The 25640-nt window shown below is 34.8% G+C and overlaps 1 protein-coding gene across 14 annotated transcripts in view; it reads left to right on the top strand.

The window, feature by feature from the left end:
• Positions 1 to 1679: 1679 nt before the first annotated feature.
• The window catches only part of ALDH7B4 (aldehyde dehydrogenase 7B4), a 118445-nt gene continuing 94484 nt past the window's right edge, over positions 1680 to 25640 (top strand). For 3 of the 14 annotated variants that reach the window (XM_089815327.1, XM_089815317.1, XM_089815331.1), the window contains exons 1-6: positions 1804 to 1842; positions 2110 to 2184; positions 2427 to 2667; positions 4668 to 4754; positions 6228 to 6359; positions 23557 to 23629. In XM_089815327.1, the coding sequence (XP_089671453.1) occupies positions 2527 to 2667; positions 4668 to 4754; positions 6228 to 6359; positions 23557 to 23629 (433 nt within the window). In that variant the 5' untranslated portion in view covers positions 1804 to 1842; positions 2110 to 2184; positions 2427 to 2526. Of the gene's footprint in view, positions 1754 to 1803; positions 1935 to 2109; positions 2185 to 2421; positions 2668 to 4667; positions 4755 to 6227; positions 6360 to 23556; positions 23630 to 25640 lie in introns of those variants that run through there. The other 11 variants (XM_089815328.1, XM_089815318.1, XM_089815329.1 and 8 more) reach the window with 8 other exon arrangements.

Here is a 25640-nt window from a genome sequence, read left to right as displayed (position 1 = left end):
CTAAATCCTTTAACAAGGTCATACTTAATAATATGTTTTGTAACCTTCAATAGGGTGGCTCCTAATGGGGCTCTTCATAAGAGTGAAAAATATTGTAACTAGTTGCATAGTGGTTTTCCCAAATTGTGTTTCCACGTTAAATCTTGTTGCCATATGTGTTCATTTTATTTACTTTATGCTCCATGTTTCTGCAACTAAGTTACTATATGTTAAAACATATTTATATTCATAAGACTGCTTTCTTAACTGAGTTACAGTAAGAACTTAGTTTTAACCGAGCTTGACAATATTGCATTATTAGTGAAAAGTTGATTTGACATCTAGGGATATGGAATTATTTTTGTGGTAATTGATTCACCCCTCCCTTCTTACTTACTCTCTTCATTTCCAATAGACCTCCTGAGAACTCCCGACGCTTCACTTTTGTGAGCATCACCTAGATCCAATGAGTGTTAAGGGTAGGTCCCCATGCTGTTGCTTACCTTATTTCATCTAGCACCAATTGCTCAACTTTTTGAGGCACATTTTGGGGAGCTGATGACCCCATGCATGCAATATTTGCTACTTATTTTTAAGCAATCCTATTAAAATATTATTTCAAACTATATTTTAGTTATATGTTTTGAAAAAAAAAAGAGAGGTTAAGTTGGAGACAAATAAATAGGAGATTAAATTTTTTTGGTGAAGACATGTGTACTTTCTTCAATAAGCAACAACTGCATATTTTCAGGCCCACCAATTTTTTAATGCTTATTTTCAAATTTTAAGTAGCCGTTGCTATACAAAAATAGGGAAATATTCTAAATTATCCTTTCCCTATAGTTAAAAAATTGCACGGGGACAATTTAGTTGCTTAAAATTAAGCATAAATTGCTCTGAAGTGGCCGCATGGGGACATGGGGTAAGTGTTCTATTCATTGTCATGAGAGATGGGTTTGTGTAAACCACTACTCATGTAATATGGGTCAATGAGTTTGACTCAAACTACACTGTTGATTCTGGAGATCAATATCACAATTTGACTTGCTATGGAAAATATCTCCCACTTATCAATTTATGAGCTTAAGGGGCTTTCTAAAGAATAGTTCATAAGGCACAACACTTGGTGAAGGTTTTGCAAATAGGGTTGCAAGCAAAGTGGGTTTAACAGTGGAAGAAACTCCATAGTTAAAGAGCACTTGAGTTGGACTAGTACTATGATGGGTGACCTTCTAGGAAGCCTCAATGCTTCACCTTTGTGAGCGTCACTTAGATCTAATGAATGTTGTGTTATATTCATTGTCATAAGAAATAGGTTTGTGTAAATCACTACACATGAAATATGAGTCAATGAACTCTATTCACAATTGATAAGTACGAAATAATTTAACAAATTTTCCTAAAAAGAAAAGCAAATTCCCAAGAGACACATAACCCTATTCCCATCCCATATAATTAGAATTTCAAAAAAATACCAAAATCTAGGTACATTGCACCAAACAAGACAGAAAATTGGATGAGAAGTACTTTAAAAACTTCCTAAAACAAAGAATAAATAAAAACAATAGATTGGATGTTATCCTACGAAATAGGTGAAGACGATGGAGGTTTACAATTATATTAACCAAATGTGGACCCCAACTAAACATTGCCTGCGTTACACCTCGTATGATTTTCGCTGTCTTTCTTACGTGCAAGAAAGAATATTTCATATATCCACGAGGCAGAGTAGTTTGTACGATTGGATCAGAATATCCAAGTCAGGCGCAAACAAGTCCGTGCTTCTATCAGTAACAAATAGTCCATCAAAAAACCAAAAATATTGTTTCCCGTCCGAAAAACTGCTGAAATGCACAACTATAAGTAATCTCTGTTAAGAACATCTTTTCTTGACAACCAATTTTTCAATAGAATTCGTAGCTCACAATAGTGTTGGGGTAGATTTGAATTATTCTGTTATCATCTCCCCACATTGATTTTTTTTGTTACTAGTAGTGGTTTCAATCTCCATTCCGATAGTAGTGATTTTTTTTCCGTCATCTCTTAATTTCTCTAAATTGAAAAGATGTTTAAAAACTTGACACTAAATAATCAATATTTGTTATAGTTAATGCTGCTTTTTATGTTCAGCGGCAAAATCACGGAAGGATAACTTTTAAGCAATTACTCGTGGCAAGGGCAATCATGCTGGAACAATAATTGACGGTATGTTAATCTTCCTCCTAATTATTGTAATGTCTGAACATTTAGTAAAGCTCTTGTATCTATTTAAATTCAACTATTGCAATATTGGACTTGAATTGCCGCTAACATAGGGAGATTAGTTATGTTGGTTACAAACAAATTCATGGCTATTTAATATCAAAATCCCAAAAAATTGTAGCGAACCTAGAAATTTCGGTATTCTGGTAGCAATTCTCAGTCTTATTAATATGCCTGTAGGGCAGAGTTAAAGTCTATCGCTGTAAAGACGTGGTGCCTACAGAGTTTTATATCTTTAGAGTTTTATATCTTTGCCGAGTATCCTTCTCTATCTGCTCGTGCACTATGGCAGCGGCCTTTGGAAGAAGAGAGTATGACTTCTTGAACGAGCTAGGGCTACAGCCCCATAATCTGGGGTGTAATGGAAATGGAGTGTGGAAAGGAAATGGAAATACTGTTACATCGGTTAATCCCGCCAATAACCAGGTACGGCCTTTCTACGTCATTCTTACAATTCCTTTTTTGGTATAGTGGGGTAATATAGAATATTACTTTCTTTTTTTGTGATCTACTGAGAGAGAAACGTTTGAGTCAGAAACATTTCATTTATGTGGTATGAACGAGTGAAAGGAATATTTTAGTGATGTCCTGGAGACCAAGCAGTCTTTGGGACTGAGAGTAGCAATAAAAGGAACAATAAGGGCCCCATGGGAGTCCTAAATAGTTTTTAAGTTATGTTACATGAGGATGCACCCCCTATTTTTGGGCCTGTGGGGAATGTTCCAGAAATGTGTCCCCTTCCATCCCTGTCCCTGAAATGCTGTGGAACATTTTAAAAACCAATACAAGTTAATATTTTTCTCAAGATAGCAAAATAGAAACAAATCTAAGTTGGCTTTGACATTAACGCATGGTTCTAAGCTAGCACTAAGATGAATCAATGTTTCATGCATGCAACAGAGTGTTGGAGTTGCCCTCTAGAAATGTTCGGGAACCCCCTGCTGATCCTCGTCCCTGTTCCGGAAATACATGGAACATAGTTTTGAAGTCCTTTCTGGTATTAGATCTTCTACTGGGGAACTTTCTCAAAAGTGTCGCTCTCATTTTGTTTTTCTACTGGATTTAGATGTCAGAGCATTCCATGATGTAGTCTTATTTTGTCACTGCCATTTCCTTGTTGCAAAATAGACAAGTTCTTGTTTTTCACTCCTTAAGTATTGTCCACCTGCAGATCTTGCATCTAAGATGATATGAACTAGTTCGTTAGTGAGCCATCAACAGTTTTTCTTCCACTTAATTCTTGCTTGTGGGGTCAAATTCTTTGATATAGTAAGCTTTTTTCATATTTATTTGCTTTTTCTACACGGCAGTCCTGAATTTTGCTCCTACATACTTCGCAATTTCATCATAAACATTTAGGTATTCTTACATATTAATGTCCCATTTATTTATCCACTTGACATTCTGTTTCATCCAGTTGTTCTTCCATGTGCTTAGTTGTTCCTCTATATCCAGTCTGGGCACCGGCTAATGATGGCTTTTGATATTTGAGCCTTTTAAGTTAGTTTAACATTTGGGCATCACTGATGCTTTCTTTGGGCAGTAATCAAACTTAAGAGGAGCTTGGTCTTGTGTCTAGATTTTGATAAGGCACTCTTAATTCTGCTTTTCAGTTTTAATCTGTGTGGGATCCCTTGGTTCCTTGTCTTAGTTGCCATTCCATTTTCCTGTTTAAATAAAATGTCTAGGATCTTGGGGTACTTCTGGCGGAGTACTCATGTTATATACCTCTCAAATAACTTGTCTAGGAGCATGGAATACTTCCTGGTTTTACTGTGTTCTATTTTGTGGGTGGTGCAAATTTAGATTGATGATAAATTATAAAAATAGCGAGCTCTTTTTGTATGTTGACAAATTTAGTTCCTCTTTTCACTTCCAGAATGTTTTCTTGGATACAGTTCTGTAACTGATGCCCTTCTACATGTTTTTAAGCATCTGCAGCAATTCACAAATTAATTTTTTTTGATCAATTTTATTTATATATTGGTTAATCTGGACAACAAATTACAATAATCTTTTTCATTTATACTGAGCAGATTTGGTTGATTTTTGAATGTTTTAGTGCAGTTTAGCTATGTTGAACAGTGATGGGTATTCTGCCGTGACTATGGCTGAATAATTTAAAGCGAAATTAACTTTCCGATCCTTGATTTCTACTGTCATGTTTCTGAGATATCTTCTTGGAGCAGAATATATTTAGCTAGGCTGCAGATAGGATTGAGAAAAGTTGTTCCATACCCAATCTGCAAATTCAGTAGGCTTTAGGACATTTGTCCAATTCTAACGTAACTGGCAAAACTATGAAAAATGTATTGAAGTTTCAGACAATGAGTTTGTTAAAAAGATAATAGATAAATCAGCTGGTAAAATCAGCTATCTGCATTGTTGCACTGGTTTCTAATTTTTCTCATTGCTTGCAAATGCAGCCAATAGCAACAGTGGTTGAAGCTTCTATTGAAGACTATGAAGATAGCATTAGAGCATGTGGAAATGCTAGTAAAATGTGGATGCAAGTAAGAGATGTTTCTCAAGTTAAATTACAAAATCTTACTGTATTTACTAACTCATCTTGTGAGATACAATTAAGGTAAGTTTGTTTATCATTTATATCATCTTCCCAAATACTTTATTTTCTAAATTGAGCAAAGATCTATAGTCATTTTCAAAAAGACAATAGTTTATGGATGTAGCTGTTGCAATTAAGAGATATAAAGTAATAAGTTATGACCACATCAGGAAATCCCAAGTAAAGAGTAATTTGTCCCTGTCACAAAATTGGGATCCTCATGGTTAGAACTTTTCAGTCTAGTTTGGAAAACATGATTCTGCTGGAAAGGATGTCCTGGAAATCTACTTGAAAGCATGGTGCTCCAAAACAAGTAACTCCCTTGCAAAGATGAGATTTAAAGGCAGGGGAAAAAAAAAAAAAATGGGTCAGGGATTTGAACTTCCAAAAAATTAAGAGAATCAGTAATCTCAACAAGACTGCCATAGTAACTGGGATTGGGGCTCTTTACCTGCTAATCTAATAAAAGACAAGGCCGCCATTGTAGAGAAATCAAATGTGGGAAAATCATAATCCTAGTTTTACTAGGTTGGTCACAAAACATAGGAAGGGCATCAAGCTGTCTTTGTAATCCATTGGGAGAGTGAGAGAAGAGGACCACATCTTTTGCGTGGAGCATTACAGCTGTTAAGGCATGGTGAAGATTTCAACTATCATCCACATAAATACGCTCATAATCAATGTCCTTTAGCTCGCCAATGTAGATACCAATTAGAGAACATTTGAATATTCAGCACTGTAAATATGAAACCCTCTCAATATAAACAGAAGCCAAAGGATGTTGCTACTATAGAAGATGAGAACCATTGCTACATGATATGTTTTCACTGGAAGCTCTTTTTTCCTGTATTTTCTTGTTTTTTGAAGTACTGTAATGTCTAATAACCAATAAGGTCATTGGTAAGTACTGTAAAAACTCATTTGATCTGTAATTAACTACCAAAAATTTCAGTTTTTTTTTGATATTAAAATGAAAATGTACTTATAGACTTGGATATTGAAGTGAATCATCCTATTTAAGTACCATACTACAAGTCTCTGATGCTTATTGGTATCTTATTGTTACGAAATTATGGTCAATCTAGTCGATGCAGATTCCCTATCTACAATATTTTACATCTAGTTTAATGTTTGATATTTTTTTGCTTAATAGAATCGTCAGTTGTAAAACAAATTGTTTATATCCTTAGATCATAGATCTTATTTCATAGATGAGTAAATCTAAATTTGTTAAAATAGTAAAATTGACGTACCACTTAGATTTGTGGTTTCCAGCAGCAGACTTTTGAAAACCATTTACATTTTAATGTTTTCTTAAATATGTACTTTTCTTAACTTCTGCATTAAATTTGAATTCAATTTAATAAAAATAAATATTTTTAAGGTCTTACACCTCAACTACGTATATATTTGTATGCAGACTCCTGCTCCAAAGAGAGGTGAAATCGTAAGACAAATTGGGGAAGCTTTGCGGTCAAAATTAGAGCTTCTCGGAAGATTAGTGTCACTGGAGATGGGTAAAATACTTCCAGAGGGCATTGGGGAGGTTCAAGTATGCACATTTGATCCTATTTTTGAGTTGTTCATATTACATAATCATGGGCTGAAACTAATTATTTTCATTTTTTATAGTGTTGGCATGTTTTGGTCAGTGATAACCTGCTGTGCATTTTGTATTTCTGGATACTAGTTTATGTATTGAACATTTGAATTAATGTCAAATTCAATATCCTCATGAGATGATTAATTGAAAATAAAATACATCCAATTAATTTTTATTTGAATTTATGCTTCCCTGTTTCACAATTAAATATAAATAGTTGTTTGAATTGGCTATTGTTTGTGCACTTTGAGTTGAAAAACCAGATACCAAATTACTAATTAGTCATCATAAATAGAATTCAAATCCTGTATCATTTTGCACTTGGTTGCTCACTGAAAACCTTCACGGAAGCTGTAAGTGTTTGACAGTCATATGCAAATCTAGCAGACTCAAGAAGCTACTGATTGTAGAATTTTCCTGTATTTTCCTTGATTCTAGATAACTGTTATCAGAGTAGTTTGCTCATTGTTTGTATGCCTTGATGCATAAGGTGAGGGTATACGAAGTCTAGTGTCAAGATATGTTACCCATTAGATTACCTTGTCATTTGAATGTTCTTAGATGGAAGACAATGCAAGAACGTTATGACCTTTTCCAAAAACTAGAGTATAACATGAAGGATCAGTTTGATGAAAGTATTTAAGAAGCCACACCTTTGATTAAACTGTCTATAGCAATCAGATATTTTTGAGGAACATCACTTGTCACATGCTACAAGTTAAATTTTCTCAAGGTACTGGAAACATATATTGTTTGTGAATAATTTGTTGGTTTTTTAAAAGCTCACATTTGCACTTTTAAGGATTCCTACCTGTCAAACACAAGTGGGAATTGGAGAAATGTCAATGAATAAAACAAACTCAATGAGCACTTGGTGGAACCTTTACAGATGATCTAACAAATGAATACCATCCAATGAAAAATTATCAAATACAATATTTAAAGAGGCAAATATTGTGTTGGGGATGGATGAGATTACAGAGTTGAAGATGACAACAATACATGTCCTGTTTATATTGGTTTCAAGTGCCGATCCCTTTTGCTTGTTTGATCCATGTAAAAATGAACTTGTTGGCGGTCATGACTCTTGAAAATGCTTAGAAGTCTGTGGTCATATACGAGGAGAAATCTAAACATAAAGCCAAAGAGTGTCCGATCGGAAAGTCACTACCATAGAAAGTCAAGGTGCTGCAAAACCGACACAAATGTCAATTAAAAGGCGGCCCTAATTTCTTCTTTCCGGAAAAAAATCCTACAAGTCGTATGGCAAGTGGGGAAACTTTCTTAAGAGACTGAAATATAAGAAAAGTTTTCTGGCAAAAAACATTGGTGGCAGTTATGCAAGCACAAAGTATGTTGTATCAGCTAAACTTAAGTATTAATGGGCAACTTTAAATATATGCAATATCTATAATAAATTAAAATGCTAAGCATTTTGTTGGAACTTCCTTGATACCAACTTATTCCTCCTAATTTTTTGTCTCCTCCTGCTATTATGTTCTCTCTACTCTTTTTCCTTCTACTAATCGTGATGTGACAACATGTTGAAAGATTATTGTTACCAACCTATCATTATATTTGAGAATTCTGAGTCCTCACAAATTCATGTGCTGAACTAGTTACCTCATATGGGGATTGGCCTTCCAAGAAAAACCATAAGCAGTTCTTTATAATTATATTTTATGATCACTTCCAGATTAATTTTTCAGTATTGGTTGATTTATTTTTATTGAGTTTGTGGTTTTCATAAATATAGTTGTTATAAAGAATGGAAAAATTTCTTCCCAACTTAAGTTATTACCTACGATGTGATTACAACATGTAAAGAATTACTTGATTTATCATTAACCTTTTCCATGTTATCATATTCTTCTGGATATTGTCCACGAGTACAATTAACTATTCTTTTAATGCATATAGCTGTTTCTTGTATAGATCCCCTGTAAAACTTTATTATCATCTATATTCTTCAGACTTGAAATATCTTCACTCTTAGGATCTTTCTGTCTCTTAACCTTTGGATATTGGATGCCCTTTGATCTTTGTTTTTGTATCTAAACTTTCTACTTAATGTAGATCACTCTTCTACTTATTTTTTTTGTGCTACTGAAGGTATATGTAATATTTCTTTCACATATTCTTTTCTCTATAAACAAAATTTACATTCGCATGGCACTATTTTTAGTTAGCATACTCTTGCATCATAGAGACCAGACCTACCGAGAAAAAATATTTTTTGTTTTAACTTCAACCTTGAATTACCTGCCATGAGTTGGGATCTTGTAGTTAAGTTTTTATATCATTGTCTGTCTGTTGTTGAAATGGTTATGTTGCAATCTTTTAGTAGTTATAGTCCATTATTACTTACCTACTAACATTTCTCCAAGCTTTTTTTGTGGACGGCAAATTGTTTCAAAAATTTTGGTAATGGTTGGGGGACAACTGTATTATAATAATATATACCACAATTCACCTAAAATTGTACAAAATCAAAGAATAAATATAGAATTAAGAACATGCAACAATTGAGCAATGATGAATCAATATAAGTTCTTGCAACTAGACAATTCCAATTTCAATTGTTGAATCATGCAACATTTTTAATATTTATTACCATAGTAGCCAAAAATTAGAATTCTTGGAATAAACCTTCAGTTGAGCAAACCCCAAAGCAATGTCGCATTGTGTTGTTGGGACTTTCATGTAGTTAGGTATCTGGCTGTCAATGAGATGAAAGGAACTATGCACCATAAAAATATTTTCTTGCCTCATAAAGGCAAGTTTGTTGCTCTATAGGCAGTATTTGTGTGCAAATGTCTTGGAGGCCTATAGCTTTCTTTATTAATTAACAGGCTTCGTCTGTGCCCAGATGAAAGGAACTATGCACCATAACAATCTTTTCTTGCCTCATAAAGGCAAGTTTGTTGCTCTATAGGCAGTATTTGTGTGCAAATGTCTTGGAGGCCTATAGCTTTCATTATTAATTAACAGGCTTTGTCTGTGCCCAAGTGTGCTTGCAATCCTTGTTGAAAGTCTTGTAGCCATTTTTGAAAGCTTAATCCACTCAACTCTAATTAGTGAAGCTTCCTATAGAGTATATAGTTTTTTTGCAAGTCTTAAGGAGGCTATTCCATGCCTCATGGTTGTCAACGGAAAGATTCTATTAGTCATCTTATGTACTATTTTCGATTCAAAGTATATGCAAACATGTGTAGAGGGGTGTTAAACATCTACCACCTTTTGTGGACGATGAGATGAATATACTTAGTGTATTATTGTAGGTTGGCGTCCCTCTCATGAATGGTGTTACCTTCATTCAGCCAAAGATGCAGTTATAGATCTTCCCAAGGCTTGGACTGTCATAACCCCCAAATTCAATAACAACGAAATAGATTGTACGAAAGATGCAATATATTTCATTTTTAATAATATGAAGTTAACAACGAAATGGATTGTACGAAAGATGCAATATATTTCATATTTAATAATATGAAGGTATTACTAATACATTCATAACCACAATCCTCCCTCTCTTCCCATGCCTTGCCTTTAACTCCTTCCACTTGTTCCAATTCTTAATCGTAATCATAAATTGCAATGGCCTTTGAACTAAAGCGTCCTTTAGAAGAATAAAATGGGAAGTAAATCAAATATCAACTAATTTCTTATAATAATCTGTATTATTTAGCTGATAATGGTCATTCAAGTCTTTTGAGTTGTCTAGCTAGTTTAAATAGTGCCTTTCTATTTTCAGTATGTCAGTTAGTTGAGTCTTTGTTTTTCTGCTTTCATGATTCAAGTGTGTAGTTTTTGAGTCAAACTCGTTGACCCATGTTTCATGAGCAGTGTTCACAAGAACCCATCTCTCATGAGAATGAATAGAACACAAAACTCATTGCATGCAGGTGGTGCTCACAGAGGTGAAGCATCAGGACTTCCTTGGAGGTCATGCATCCCTTTATGTGATTCCTTTTTGTCTGTATTTACATCTGGGCTATCTGCTTTGATTTCATTGAAGTAATTTTTTATTTTAAGGCAAATCTCTGTCCCAATACAGTTGCTATTACCAGGTTTGAACAGTTAATATTTGTAGTGTATTTTCTGCTAAGTATTGTGAATCTTGTTATGTTATCAACATACATGTGCTTTTTGCAAAGCAACAACACTTTCTCTTGAAACTCAAACCATAATTACACCTTCGTAACAAGTCTTTGACAAAATCATTAAGGAGAAACAGTAAAATCTTGGTGAAGAAATTGTAGGCGATCTGTAATATCCCTTTCTGGATATGTTACCAAAAACTGAGATATATATTTGTAGATTTAAAACCATACAGTAAACCAATACTTGATACAATTTCCAGAACTTTAATTGATTTATAACCAGCAGATTTCAATATAAGAAAACTCAGAAAAGTTCGTTTATTTCCTCCAATATTCAGAAATACATATTTGCACCAGGAATTAATTAAACAATCTGCCCATTAAACAATCTGCCCAAAATATGTTACTGTATTATACAACAACAATACAATAACATGCAACAATCCAAGTAATCCAATCTTATACACAAAAATAACAGTCAGATTGGAAATATAAATAAAACCTGTAAGAAGACTAGGTTTGCGTCTAGCCTTCAAATGCTTTTTCAAGGGTTTGTGTCCTAGAAGAAAATAACCAGCAACGGTTAATATTTGTTTGAATATTATAATCTTCATATATCCTCACATGTGGAGCTTGTTGTACCTTTATTACTTTTCCCAATGTGATGCACGCTCATTCAAACAATGTGAGATAAAGCACCTTTTTTGTCCTTTAGTCACTTAGTGAACATAGTACCTTTTTAAATAAAGTGACAAGTTAAATGAACTTTAATAGTCACTTAGTAAACCTTATAGTCATCAAGCATTAAAATCACTGACCAAATGAACTTTGATAAGCATGTGTAATAGCTCGTAGGAAAGCTCTCGGCTAGACGCTTCCAACCCAGCACTGAGGTACTGAAAATACTGAGCTTTGACTACTTACTAAAAATAGTAAGCATCTGGAAAATCTGCCAAAACTACTCTGATAAGTCTGGAATTGGAAATGTCTAGGCCAAATCTCGAATTGAACCCTGTAAAGAACATTTTCACCCACAAAACCTAGGCGAAGCGAGTAGACCACATAGAATTATAATGTCCCAGAAAAAAGGGACATTACAGGATCTTACATCAAGATTCATCAAATCATTAGCAATCTGAAATCCCCTAATCTTATTAGTTTTATCATACGAATTTTCACAAGTCTCCCATTCATTCTTAGGTGTTCTACATGGCTTATAAATTGCAAATCAAATGAGACAAGTGAATGTATGTGTACATCCAAGTGTCTTCTCACTTTCAATCTCCCATTTTGATAATACATTAGATTGGTTGGTTGAGAAATTGTTTCCTTTAGATAGCCAAGATAATTCTTTCCTATGAAATACTTCCATATTTCTTCCCTGATGTATGATTATGTGCTATTAGGAGTTCAATTTGTGATTTCTCCATCATTTGAACACAAAAGCATGCAAAAGAATGTAATCAACCACTGCAAGATCACCCCCTTAAATATCTCAATTGTACATTCCCTCAGAAAAACATGATTTGGCACTTTATGCTGAGATCGTTTTCAGGTGCGTGATGCCACTTGAAAACTTAAAAGGAGTTGTATGAGCCCAAATAGAAAGTCCCTAAGGCTGTAAAATATGAGAGTTACTCATTTTTTTGAAAAAATTAGGCACCAAAGTTGAAAACAAATTTGGGCACCAAAATAAAAAATAGGTGTAGATGTAGGTTTGCAATCCTGCATACGAAATGTCTAACAGGGCCGTGACATATTTGGACTGAGAGATGAATATACCAGAAGATTGTTGCCAAACTTCAACACCTAGGCAATAATGCATGAGCCCAAGGTTAGTCATATCAAAAGACTGACATAAATTCTGTTTGATTCCTTCAATCAAAGATGTCGAACTGCCAATGACGATCAGATCATCCACATAAATAACCAGAAGAATGATGTTACTGTTAGTAGTCTTGATGTACAGATTTGAGTCTGAAGAACTCCTCTTGAAGCCTTGATCACTGAGGTACTTATAAATTTTTATGTACCATGCCCGAGGGGCCTGCTTCAAGCTAGAGAGGGCTTTTACCCATTTGAGAACCTGATGGTCTTTACTAGCAACCTTGAAACCAAGAGGCTGTGTCATGTGGACCTCTTTATGGAGATCACATTCAAGAAAACACTCTTGATGTCCATCTGATGAACCTTCTAGCCAAACTATGCTACCATGGCTAGGACTAATCTGATGGTGCTTATCTTTGTAGTAGGAGCAAAGGTCTTGTCATAATCAATGCCCTGATGCTGAGAAAAGCCCTTCGCAACTAAACGAGCTTTATACTTGTCCAAAGCACCATCCGATTTGTATTTGATTTCGTAAACCCATTTGCAACCAATGGGTTTCTTTTGTGGTGGAAGATCAGAAAGGACCTAGGTGTTGTTCTTTAGTAGGCTCTGGTGTTCAGATTATATGGCCTGTTCCCACTCTGGATTTCCTTTAGCCTCAGAATATGTTTGAGGTTCAAACACACTGTAAATATTGGCCATGAGAGCAAAGTTAACAGAATTTATAGTTTTTCTCTTTTTCCGAGTATTTCTCCCATCAATGAGCTCATCATCATGAAGATCAGCAAGTGTCTTAGCCCACCACTTAGGCCGGATAGGAGAATGACCAACATGAGTATCAGGAGATGCATAATGATCAGGTTCCTCATCAGAAGAATTTGGATCAAACTCAAGTGAAGCATCTACAAAGCGAGGTGATCTTGCAAGAGAAGCCGAAGGCGTCTGTACAGGTATCATTGGTATAACTGGAGCTACAGGAGCCCTCCCATCAGGTGGACCTAATGGAAGCCGAACTCCCAAATCATGAGCATGTGTAGGCTGGTCTGTTGGATCAAGAACAGGAGAAACAAGCATGAAAGGTCCTTGCTGCTCATCAAAGACTACATCACGAGTGTAGATGAGACGAGATGTCTCAACATCGATTAGGTGGCAGGCTTTGTGAGGATTGCTATATCCAACAAGCATGAGTTTCTGACTCTTGGCATCCAACTTGGTGCCTGACGCATCAGGTATCCAAACAAAAGCAAGGGAGCCAAAAACCTTCAAGTGACTGATTCTGGGCTTGCGACCTGACTAGGCCTCTTCCAGATTTTTACCTTTGACCACCACTGTGGGTGACCGGTTCAATAGATAAACTGTAGTGTTAACTGCTTCTGCCCAAAACTACTTCGAAACATGTTTGCGTTCGAGCATGGATCAAACCATCTCGGTGATTGTCTTGTTTCGACGTTCAACTACGCTGTTCTGTTGTGGTGTGTGGGGTGTGGTTAACTAGTGTTTGATGCCATGTGTATCCAAGAAGCTGGAGAAAACATTACAACAAATTCCCCCCCATTGTCTGATCTAAGAGTAATAATAGATTTACCAGACTCTTTTTCAACTAAAGGTTTAAACTTTTGAAATACAAGAAATGCATCTGATTTCTTTTCAAGGAAATACACCCACATATTTCTACTAAAATCATCAACAAACAACAGAAAATACTTGGACCTAAGAATAGGAGTGGTTATAGGGCCGCAGATATCGGCATATACAAGCTGAAGTACTTGAGAAGCTCGCCATAAGTCGCCATTGGTGAAAGGTGTGCGATGTTGCTTCCCAGTGTGGCATGCGTCACAAAGTCCAAGTTGTTGAGTCTGAATCTTTGGCAATCCAAGAATAAGCTCATCTCGAGCAAGCTGTGAGAGATAATGGACATTTAAGTGCCCATATCGCTGATGCCAAAGTGTGCTGACAGAAGACTGCCGAGTAGCCATAGCTAAGTCCGGAGAATCACCAGAATTAGTAAGTTTGAAAAGACCATGATCCTCAAGACCCACTGCAACAGTAGACTTAGTCGTCCGATCAGTGATGGTGCATTGATGTGAACTAAAGGTGATTGCTAAGTGTGGAGAATGTCGCAGCAACTGACTGATTGAGAGTAGATTTAGTTCTATCCTTGGAACGTAGTACACATCAAGGAATATGAGGTGCCTCCCAACAGACGAAATCTGAATGTCGACGTGTACTCTTCTCTGCCACCAAAAATAACAGAGTTTGAATAAGGCTAGTAGTCAATAAACCAATCTCTACGATGAGTGAAATGATGAGAGGCACTTGAATCAATGTACTAGGTAGATGACTTGACATGGTCTACAGGTTTTTTTAGCCATGAAGGCGTAAAAGGCAAATTCTACCTACTCAGTGTGCTTTGCATTGTTCGCTTTGGGCTGCAAACTTGATTGCTTAGACTATGTAGCTAAGCATTTTCGACATTCAACCTTCATGTGTCCAAACTCGTGGCAGTAGTTGCATTGAATATTCTTCTTTCGGGAACCATCTAATGGTGGAGCATAAGACTTCTGCTGAGATGGTTGCTGAAACTTGCCTTTATCCTTTTGAAAGTATTTCATAGCAAAGGCTTGCTCCGTGGAGTTGGAATTGGAGCTACTACCGAACTGTTGTTTCCACTGATCTTGCTGAAGTAGTAGTGTGCAGAGATCAATGAACTTCAAATCAACACCAAAAGATATGATGTTGAGAGTCTCGATAAAATGCTCATAGGACTTTGGTAAACTCCGAAGAGTAATAACCATAATGTCCTCTTCCTCCATCTTGCGACTGATGGCAAGGATCACGGATTTCCTGAATCCGATTCAGGTGTGGCTGGAGTGAGGTGCGCTCATCCATGACAATAGAAAACAAAGTGTTTTTCAGAAAGAAGGATCTTCTTTTGTTAGAAGTCTCACGAAGACCTTTAAGATGTGTCCAGATCTTAGTAGCTGTCTTGTCGGATGAAATTTGAGAAAGCTGATCATCGGCCGCGAATAATTTGAGAAGCATCATTGCCTCTCGATTATTCAGATCCCATGTATCCTTTTTAGAACTAGGAGCAGTCGGATGTTTCGTAACACCCAGAACAAATTGATCGGTGTTCCGATATTCAAAAATCGCGATTGAATTTGGAGGTGTGCTCGAGCAAAATGTTTGTCAGAGATGCCATGGCACGTTTTTCAATGAAAAATTGTGAAAATCTGTGAAGGTATGTTCTTTGAGGCAAAAAAATGGAAGACCTAGAAAAAATAGAGTGATTCATAAGAGAGCTTGAAAAACCCAAAAGGAATATGCTGTCGTGTTTGGATCCACTGGCTCGAAAATCGAGGCACAAAAATCGAGGTATCCAGAAAAGACAACCTAGTTGAGCTCTCGAAAAATCCACCAAGATTCTAAAATCAATTTTTTTTGAGCTTAGAAATTAGGGTTTTGAAAAAAACCCTAGTTGGCAACAATGGAGGCAAAAAAATGGCAGAAAAAACATTGAGGGCAGACAAATGGCCGATTTCTTCTATAAAGATTGGTTTCTTGCCAAAACATCACAAATTATGAAGAAATAGACACTAAATAAATTGGTGTTTCAGACACGTTTTTTTAGAAAAACAACAAAGAAATGTGGCTGTTAAAAATGTCTTAAAAAACATAGGAGTTTGCTTCAAATCACGACCATGGAAAAATGACAGCCTTTGCTGTGTATAGGTGTGATTTGTTTTTCAAAAACAAAACCAGACAAACCCTAGTTCGAAGCAAATACTCCAGACAAATAATTTCTAAAATAGCTTCTGATAATTTCAGAAAGGAAATTATTATTTTCAAAAAAATTAAAAAACCCTTGCTCTAATACCATATTACGGAAGTAATTGGAAAATACTTATTATTAATAGAGACCGAGAGGTCTATATATACAAAAGAATAAAGCGATGTTTCCTTAGGAAAGTATCAAAAAGAATAGAAATATTCTATTCTAACAGATAAAGGTAAAAAAGTGAAAGCTAACTAAAGCTAACTAGATATTTACAATAGATTACCATTAACTAATAATAGACAATTATCTATTATTGTAATAAATTGTACATTCCCTCAGAAAAACATGATTTGGCACTTTATGTTGAGTTCGTTTTCAGGTGTGTGATGGCACCTGAAAACTTAAAAGGAGTTGTATGAGCCCAAATAGAAAGTCCCTAAGGCTGTAAAAAATGAGAGTTAACTCATTTTTTTCAAAAAATTAGGCACCAAAGTTGAAAACAAATTTGGGCACCAAAATAAATAATTATTGCACCACTGCAAAGAGCACAAACTTCTAGCTCAATTAACATAATTAGCTTGAAAAAGGAGCCTGGATTTTTGAGATTTGCTCTTTGAAAATTGCCTCCAAGATGCTGAATGATTAGCACACTAGCATGCGCATGGATGATAAATTAGGGCTCTGAGTTCTACTTCGATTTTGATGAATTGACAGTCGATCTTAGTTGCTAATATGGACCTTACATGTCTGATGGTGGCCTCAGATTTGACCAAAAGGAATAGAAAGCCACAAAAACAGAACTCCTACAATGTTCTAAGACTAACAGAAAGCAATCCTAAAATCTTTTATACCATCTTAGAGTTAGGTATAGAATGCTCCATACCATACAAGATTGTCTGAAGATATAGCCACCTAAGCTAATTGCACTCTGAGACAGGAAAAGAGAGATCAGCAATGAAGATTAATGCTATTTTATCAATGATGCAAGAGAATAAAATTGAGATTCTGAAGGAGATCACTTGGTTATGTAAGACCACTTGGTTGTGTAGGCCAATGTGTGACATAGAATGACATAACATTATGACACGTTTCTTAATCTGATGACATGACACATAAATTGATTACTTATTAAGTTATTACTTACCCATGATGGAAAAGTAATAGTGTAACATGTCCACTTAAGGAGGAACATTATCCACTAAAGGTGGATCACTCTTCAAAGGTGGATAATTAATAAAATGATAAATGCATCTAAGTTGGAAGTCTCACTTAAGGTAGAAAAGTGATAATGTGCAGTGTCCCCTAATGTAATTATTTAGGGGTTCGTCTAATTTGTAATGATTGAAATTGCCAGAGACTTCTTTTATTACTAAAACCTTTTATTTTTCACTATCCTTTGTATTAATGAGTACTAAGTTGGATTTCAATCTGATTTAAATATCTGATCTGAATTTGAAGGCCACCTCTTTTTTCACCTAAATTGTTGATGCCAAGGTTTGGATAGATCAATGTATAAGATAAGGACCACCTTAGAAATTCAATATGGTATTGTATATACAATTATATATGCTATATCAATAAATTATTAATATTTTTGGTATGACAAATTAAATTTATAGTGAAGCAGCTATTTTGTGGAATTTGATTGTGTGCTCTGTTTTTTGCATCAATGTTTTGAATTATATTCTGTGATCCATTATCAGAATGAGAACAGCCAGAGGAGACAAAAAATGAACTGTTGTAGACCAGACTGAGAATATATAGAGGATGTCAAAAGGAGAGAGAAAAATGGGGGGCCAAAGATCAGAGAAGCCAAAAAGGTCAACCATGAAAATATTAAAAATAGGAAGACTAGCAATAGTAGAATATAAGAGAACTCATAGAAAAGTATCAACCGAACGCTAAAATTAAAAATAACTTAGTAAAAACGTAACAACAAAAAAATAATAAATATTTTTAAAAAGCTTAACAGTAAAAACCAAAAGATAGTATTAAAAATAAAGAAAAAGGAACAAATTATCTAATAGTCACTAATAGAGATAATAAGATTTTCTCATTGCTGCCTCATGAAGATGCCTGAGAGAAAATTGTGAAGTCTTACAGATGATACGATTTTCTGAGATATGATATCACTTCAACTTACATGGCAGTTTATTTGATGTCTTTCTTATTTCAACTTGTTTCTGATCACTTGCCTGTCCATAGTACAAGCTGTCTTTGTCTATTATGTGCTATCAAAACCCATCATGATAATACAAGACCTAACTGCGTGATGACAGCTGCTTAGTATTCTTTTCATTGATACTCCGTGTCTTTGTCTATTGTGTGCTATCATCCTTCATCATGATAATACAAGAGCTAACTGCTTGATGACAACTGCTTAGTATTCTTTCTTTTGGTACTTTTGCAATGTACACTTGTTACTTCTATTGCTTTCCTAACTTGAAAGTGTCCTAGGTCCTTCACTCCTGGATCAGAAATATGTTATTTATACTTAATTGGTTTTGGGGATGGGATGGGAACATCGCATAATACGATAATACCACCAATAGTGGTTATGTGATAATACCACCAAAGTGGGAATGTTCCTTTGTGGTCCCTAAGTAAGCTTAAATACATATATCTAGAATCGAAGAGAACTTACCAGATACACAATTGAAATAAACCAATATATATTATGCTAGCAATTGCATCCTAAGGTGCAATAGGTACACCAAATTTAATTGGATTTGAATTAAAAAATTTGTAATAAATTACAAATAATAAAAGTGTAATTATTATGAGGAATTTTCTTATTGTTTGGCTTATATGAGCTGAAGTAATATCAGCATGAAAGAGATTTTTAATGGAATAGAATTGTGTGTGGATTGTCATTTTCAAATGACAATTTTCATTTCAATTGCAATATGTAACGTAGCATTTGAGACATATATTGGAAACAAAAAATAATCTAAAGCCATTGCATATTCAAAATGGATTCCAATCGCTATTAATGAAAGACAAGTTCAATGCAGTATTTTGACTGTTTTGGAGTTAAAGAAAAAACATAAATGAATCTAAGATCATAGTATTTGAAAAGAATTCCATGTATTTGAAGTACATTCATTGCTAACTCTTCCATAGAAGTACATTGAGACAGCCCGATTTTGTATATGAAGGTGTAAAATCAGGTCTGGAAGACAGAAATATGAAATGTACCTTTATGCATATCCTCAAGCGCAGGATAAGGCAGGTAAAGTCCAATTTGTTTGGCATAACCATTTAGAAAAGCTCATGGAAGATGATTTGTTGCACTTGGTTGGATTCTTTTAGCACAACCGTTTAGAAAATCTCATGGAAGATCATTTGTTGTTCTTGGCTGGATTCTTATTGTTTCCTGAAACAAGTGAAGAAACAATTTAGGAGACACAGACAGGTAGTACTTTTTAAGGAGGTGTATAATTTTGATACGAAGTCTATTAATATTTGGAGTAAAGTAAGATATGAAGCATTGGTGAAATAATAACAACCATATAATGGGAATGAAGGAACTTTTAACTAATAGGTAGTGCAAAGAGTTGAGACAAGAACAAAGAAGGCAACATATCAACAGTAAATGTGCATTTTTGTATGATATAAAAGAAGGCTGTGACAATAACAATAATGTGACTTGTTGTTTCATTTTTCATGAGTTTAGGTGAAGCAGATCCAACATACTGCAGTGTTAAAAAGTTTTATTGGTGAACAATGTATGAGAAGTAGAAAAATACAATTTGATATATAATAAAACAGGTAAAGGTTACAATGAAAGGGTAAGTAAATATTGAAGAAAACCTCTTGTGTTGTATAGGAAAAATAAGGGTGATGATCAGCCTATTGTGCTTGAACATATTCTTGAGGTCCTTTGTTTATGGATTTTGCCCTCCTTCAGTTCGTGTAGTTCTGCTGAGTACATCCTAAGGGCAAAGAATGAAGAAACAGATTCAATGTGCCATCTACAGTTTCATAATTCATATATAAATAAGAATGGCATAATTGTAGAGACAAGCACATGAGTACTGTCAATTTTAGAAATGGGTGATTGATTTTGCAAGGTTCCCTTCCAACTTGAAACATTGTAAGCCAAATATAACTGCAAGAACATTATAAATTCAGTTGGCAGACTGTGTATGGCAATTTGCTGTTTTTTTATTAACTTGAGAGAGCAGTATGGCTTGTGTAAGTCAACGTAAAAAATTATGTGAAATGTTAAATTATATAAAAAAGCCATAATTTGCTACAATTATAGGAAAGTGAACATCATTATTGTAGAGTTGAGGATTGAATCTCCAGTTCTGGATAAACACTGAGGCTAAATTTAATGGATATTTGAGGGACTCATCACCACAGGTTGTATTTTCAGCAATGTATTTTCCAAGCTTAGAAAGTGGATAACAAGGACACAGTATAGCAAGGCAATCAGTGGGTGCACCTGTTAAATTATTGCAATTGCATTTGAAATTTTTTCAATCAATTAATCAAATCTGCATGTGCATTGCTATGCAACTTTATTCTTTCAGTTTCTTAAAGATACTGTGAGCAACTTTGTAGAGCTGCCCTTGACGCATCTACGAGTGTAAAGTAAACTTTGGTAGGCTCTTTCCGAGGTCTAATTCTAAGCAGTTTTCAATATGATTGGTCTAATTGAAAAGCATATAGAAATAAACTATGGTGTACTCAAAACAACAATGGGATATGTAGGAGTTCTAGGGGATCCATCTCAATTCTCCAGAAACACTTAAGCATTACCTACAACATTAAATTAAGAACTTCCCCAAGATTATGTACAGGTCTAAAGTACATGCATTCAAATGACTTCTTAAACACATAAAACACTAAAATATTAGTTCAACAATCGATGTTCTTGGAATAACCAGAATTTAATTCTCTAAAATGTAACTTACAATTGAAGCATTGTACTTTTTTGGTGACTCTTGTAGAGGATGAATTTCAACAGTGTTCTGTTGTTCATTCTGAAGAACTTCAGTAGCATTCAAAGATGGCTTGTCCTCTTCTATACCTAACACATATACATGTTCTGAAGGAGAAACATTTTCTTCTTCAGGAAAACCTTCTTCCAATTGCGGAGCCCTGAGAAACCACAGCTATATTCGGCACAGTCCAGAGATATGATCTTATCATTTATAGCCTGGACCAGAACATCCAGGAAGCAGAGAAATTAAAAAACTTGCAGTGATCCAAGTAGTTCATTCTGAAGAACTTCAGTAGCATTCAAAGATGGCTTGTCCTCTTCTATACCCAACACATATCCATGTTCTGAAGGAGAAACATTTTCTTCTTCAGGAAAACCTTCTTCCAATTGCGGAGCCCTGAGAAACCACAGCTATATTCACCACAGTACAGAGATATGATCTTATCATTTATAGCCTGGACCAGAACATCCAGGAATCAGAGAAATTAAAAAACTTGCAGTGATCCAAGTGCCCATAAAGATTGACAAAAGTATGGCAGAATTACTTGTTAGACAACTCAACTCTCTGCTTGGCTCAGGGCAACCTAGTTGGCTGGAATCGTTGTAGAACCTATGTACAACTTGTAAATATATGTGTTTTAATTAGAAAAATTTATAAGATTAACAATGTAGATTTTGGATGCTTTCAGTTTGTCTGTATTATGTGGGCCAGTCAACCAAATTTAGAATGGGTTTAATATAAAAAACAACCACTAATTTGATAAATTTGGTAATCTTGTATCTTAGAAAGGAATATATTATAAAAATGTCTTACCTTGTATGCTGATAACCACTGTAGTTTATGAACATTTTTACAGATCAACAATTTTACTTCAAAGAGGTAACCCTGCCGGTAAAGGAAATATAAACAACATCCAAATTAATGAAAAAAACACAAAGTACAAGATTATACATGAGAAGATCTGATCTCCCTCTACTCCCAAACCACCAAACCCTATGATTTTCCAACTGCCTGCCAAAAACACAAAGGAAGCCACATACCCCAAGAAAATAGTGCAAAAGACAGATTTTTCTTTGAATATGGTTCGCATATAATCTGCCAATCGTTAGTCAATGGGGATGAGTATCAAGTGAGGGGGGATTAGCTCATATTAAATGAGCTCCCACACGACCACACAAATTTCGGACAATCTCGCCACTTTGAGAACATGCAAGTGGAGTTGATGATGAAGCATACCAGATGGCATATAGATACAATGTTCCCTTAGATCTGCAGTGCTTGATGGCACCACCCCAACGAAAACAGAGGAAGAAAAAGCCAATGTCGATTCTCAGTTTAACTGAAATTAAGGTAGAAGGATCAACAGACTAAGACAATTCAATTGTCTTGCAAGACGTTTAATAGGATTACAACTGTTGATCAATAATGTGAAGTTGTTTTCCTCAGTATGGTATGCCTTCGGCGTAATAATTCTATATATATAAGTCTACAAATTATCTATATATACAAGTCTACACAAGAATGTTTCTATAATGAACAAAGAGAGAGAAATAGAAACATTTTGAAGAGAGAAAGAGAGTTAAGGAGTTTCTGGAAACATTACAAAAAGAGTGACCATTAGAAAAAGATGAAAGATAGAGTAAATAGTAATTATCTAATGTCGTACTATGTAACATATTGTTTTCAGTTTTAGATTCGCAATATGTTTGTAATAATAATATATGCTAAATGTTTAGATGCATAACAGAGAAGGCAGTCTTCTAAATTGAACAAGAAGACTATAAATCATATGACAATGACATACTGCAATTGGTAAAGTTGTGATTTGAACAGTGATGAAATTTACTGGTTATTAGTATTCTATCAAAGTTCCAAACTGATTATGTATTGAATTAAGCTGGATAAATAACAAGCTGATACACAAATAAAAAACTAAAACAAAAATAAGAATTCTTAATCAAGGTACTGATACACAAATTAAAAACTAAAACAAAAATAGGAAATCTTAATCAAGGTCCTAAGCTATGATGCTCTCCACTGCGTACTAGGTACTTGGGTATGTGTGGGTATGTGTACCCATGCAACATAAATATAATTAATTTATGTACACATACACAGAGCCCTACCTGTACCTGGGGGACTTTTTTGCCGTTTCTGTGTAGCTGAACCCTGGATTTGTATCTGTTTCCATATTGGAACAAGTATCTTGAATTAATGTGCTTTAAATTCTTAAGTGTTTCAGCCTTTTGGCGCTTTCTGCTGGAGTCACTTTTGTGCAGTATGGTCAGAATTATTGTACACTACTTTATACATTCTTTTCATGAAGCAACAGTTTCAGTTATTCATATCCAGAAAGTTCATTTTAATTTTCATTGCATTTTGCTTTCAAAGATTACTTATATATAGAAATATCAAATTCATAACATTGGATTAATGATGCTTTTTCCAATATTTCTTCCCCTAACATTTACTTTATAATTTTGCAGGAAATTATTGACATGTGTGACTATGGAGTAGGCTTGAGTCGGCAGTTGAATGGCTCTATTATACCTTCAGAACGTGAGCTTTTGTATCTTCTAATGTTTAATTATTGCAATAGTTTGACTTGTATTTTATTCATTTTCTTAGAACTGGTAATAATCTTCATGGTGCTGTATATATAATGTGTGAAATGGTTTTAGCTTTTGAGTAATGAAATATATTGTTGAGCATGTGGACATGAAATGTTCATTTGTTGCTTGAACGTGTTTTTACTTTTCAGTCATAGAAAATGTTTTTAGACTAGTTTGTTTTATTAAATATCGAGGAGCAGACACCTCTTCCCCAGTACAAGATTTTCTGAGCTGAGAAGCTAATAGCCCTTCAAACCATAAACTTATTGGTGCATCATTAAAGGACAATTCCTTTATTATTATGAACAGGATACTGGGTTTTGAAACTGTAGTATTGTGACAATAAGTATCCCCATTTATCAGTTTAGATCGGACTGAAAATTGGACAATGTATATTAAATAGGTTCAAAACTTTCCGTTTGATCTAAATAGGATACTTATCAAAATTTGGCCAGACCTGATCACAATCCTTGTATCAACTGTCAGATACGATGGTGGGTGCTTGGGTGGCATTGCCAGTTGTTTTGCTTCTGTATTTCTCTTCTCACGTATATAATATTAATTTTTTATTAACTCAGAAAAATCATCACGTGTATTTGTCTTCAGAAGCTGATTTCTGTACACTGGCTTGAGTTGTTGAGTCTAGTGTAAACAACTGTGGGTGCTTGGGTGGCATTGCCAGTGGTTTTGTTTGAGCATTTCTCTACTCTAGTATTTGCTATTGATTTTTCATTTGGGCACATGATTGGGGATTTTTTTCCGAATTATGATTTGTGTACATCTATATATATATATATATACACACTAAAAAATAGGAGAAATATACATATTTCTAAAACTAAATCATTTCATAGTATTAATGTATGATTCTAGTATACATCTATGAATCTAGTATACTTGATAATTGATCTATTTTCACGATTATAAAGGAAATCAACACATTCACATTAAATTACTAAATTACAAAATGAAATTATGAAAATTCAAAATATAGATCATTAAACTTAAAGTTTGTAACATGATTCACTCATAAAAAAGTTTTTGATTTCAATTATCAAATGAATTTTCAAGAAAATTCGCTTAAGAGGGGTATTGGTGAGCTGCAAGTGCCATATCCACATCACCAGAGTAACCCAAACCAGCTCCACTAGTACTAGAGGGGATTGTGAACTCATAATCCTCCTCCTCATCATCCACATCAACTAGAGTGGATCTAGCAAGATCCCGGATGGTCATATCTAAATCAGGAGTCTCGGGTGCTACATCCCAAAGCTTTTCGGGCCCCTTTTTGAACTTAGGATCCTTCTGTGACAACAAGCGCAAATTGTTGTGAATGAATAAAAGTTCCTTTTTTTGCAGCCAACGGGTTGTGTTTGACCGAGTGGATAAAGGAGTAAGTACTGTTAATTTAGATTACATTTATAAATTTAAATTCTCTATAATATATTATCTTAGAATAATATATGATTCTTGTAGTTAGAGCCCCTACTTTGTAATAACACTTCTTGATATTATGTGTTTTCTAAAGGAGGGTTCTTACTCCTATAAATATATTTGAAAGGGTTGAGTATCTAACCTTTACTAAGTGAAACATCCCATGAAACACATCCCATCGGCATAAAACAATAGTTTACACCGCTCATTAATAATTGATTATATCCCGAAAATAGAATGTAACCCAATATGTTTGGACAACTGCTTAGAAGGATAAAGACATATAACGGAGCCTTGAGAAAAACACTTGCCGTAGATAGGCGATTAAACAAGCTAATAATGAAAGATGAAAACACATAACAAAGTCCAAAGAAATAAATGCCAGTCACGTCACATGGTGTCTGACACGATGGTGGCGAGAAATCGAGAAATCAAGGAATGGGCCCGCTAGTGTAAAGGGGATTAATATGCCCGGTCAGACAACATATGTGAGGAGGTGCAAAGGTGTCATCTTGTTCCATTGA

This window comes from Cupressus sempervirens, chromosome 2, assembly GCF_028749045.1.
Source record: "Cupressus sempervirens isolate cs-2001-9-10 chromosome 2, ASM2874904v1, whole genome shotgun sequence".
NCBI lineage: Eukaryota > Viridiplantae > Streptophyta > Pinopsida > Cupressales > Cupressaceae > Cupressus > Cupressus sempervirens.
This window is presented reverse-complemented; position numbering and strand designations above follow the sequence as displayed.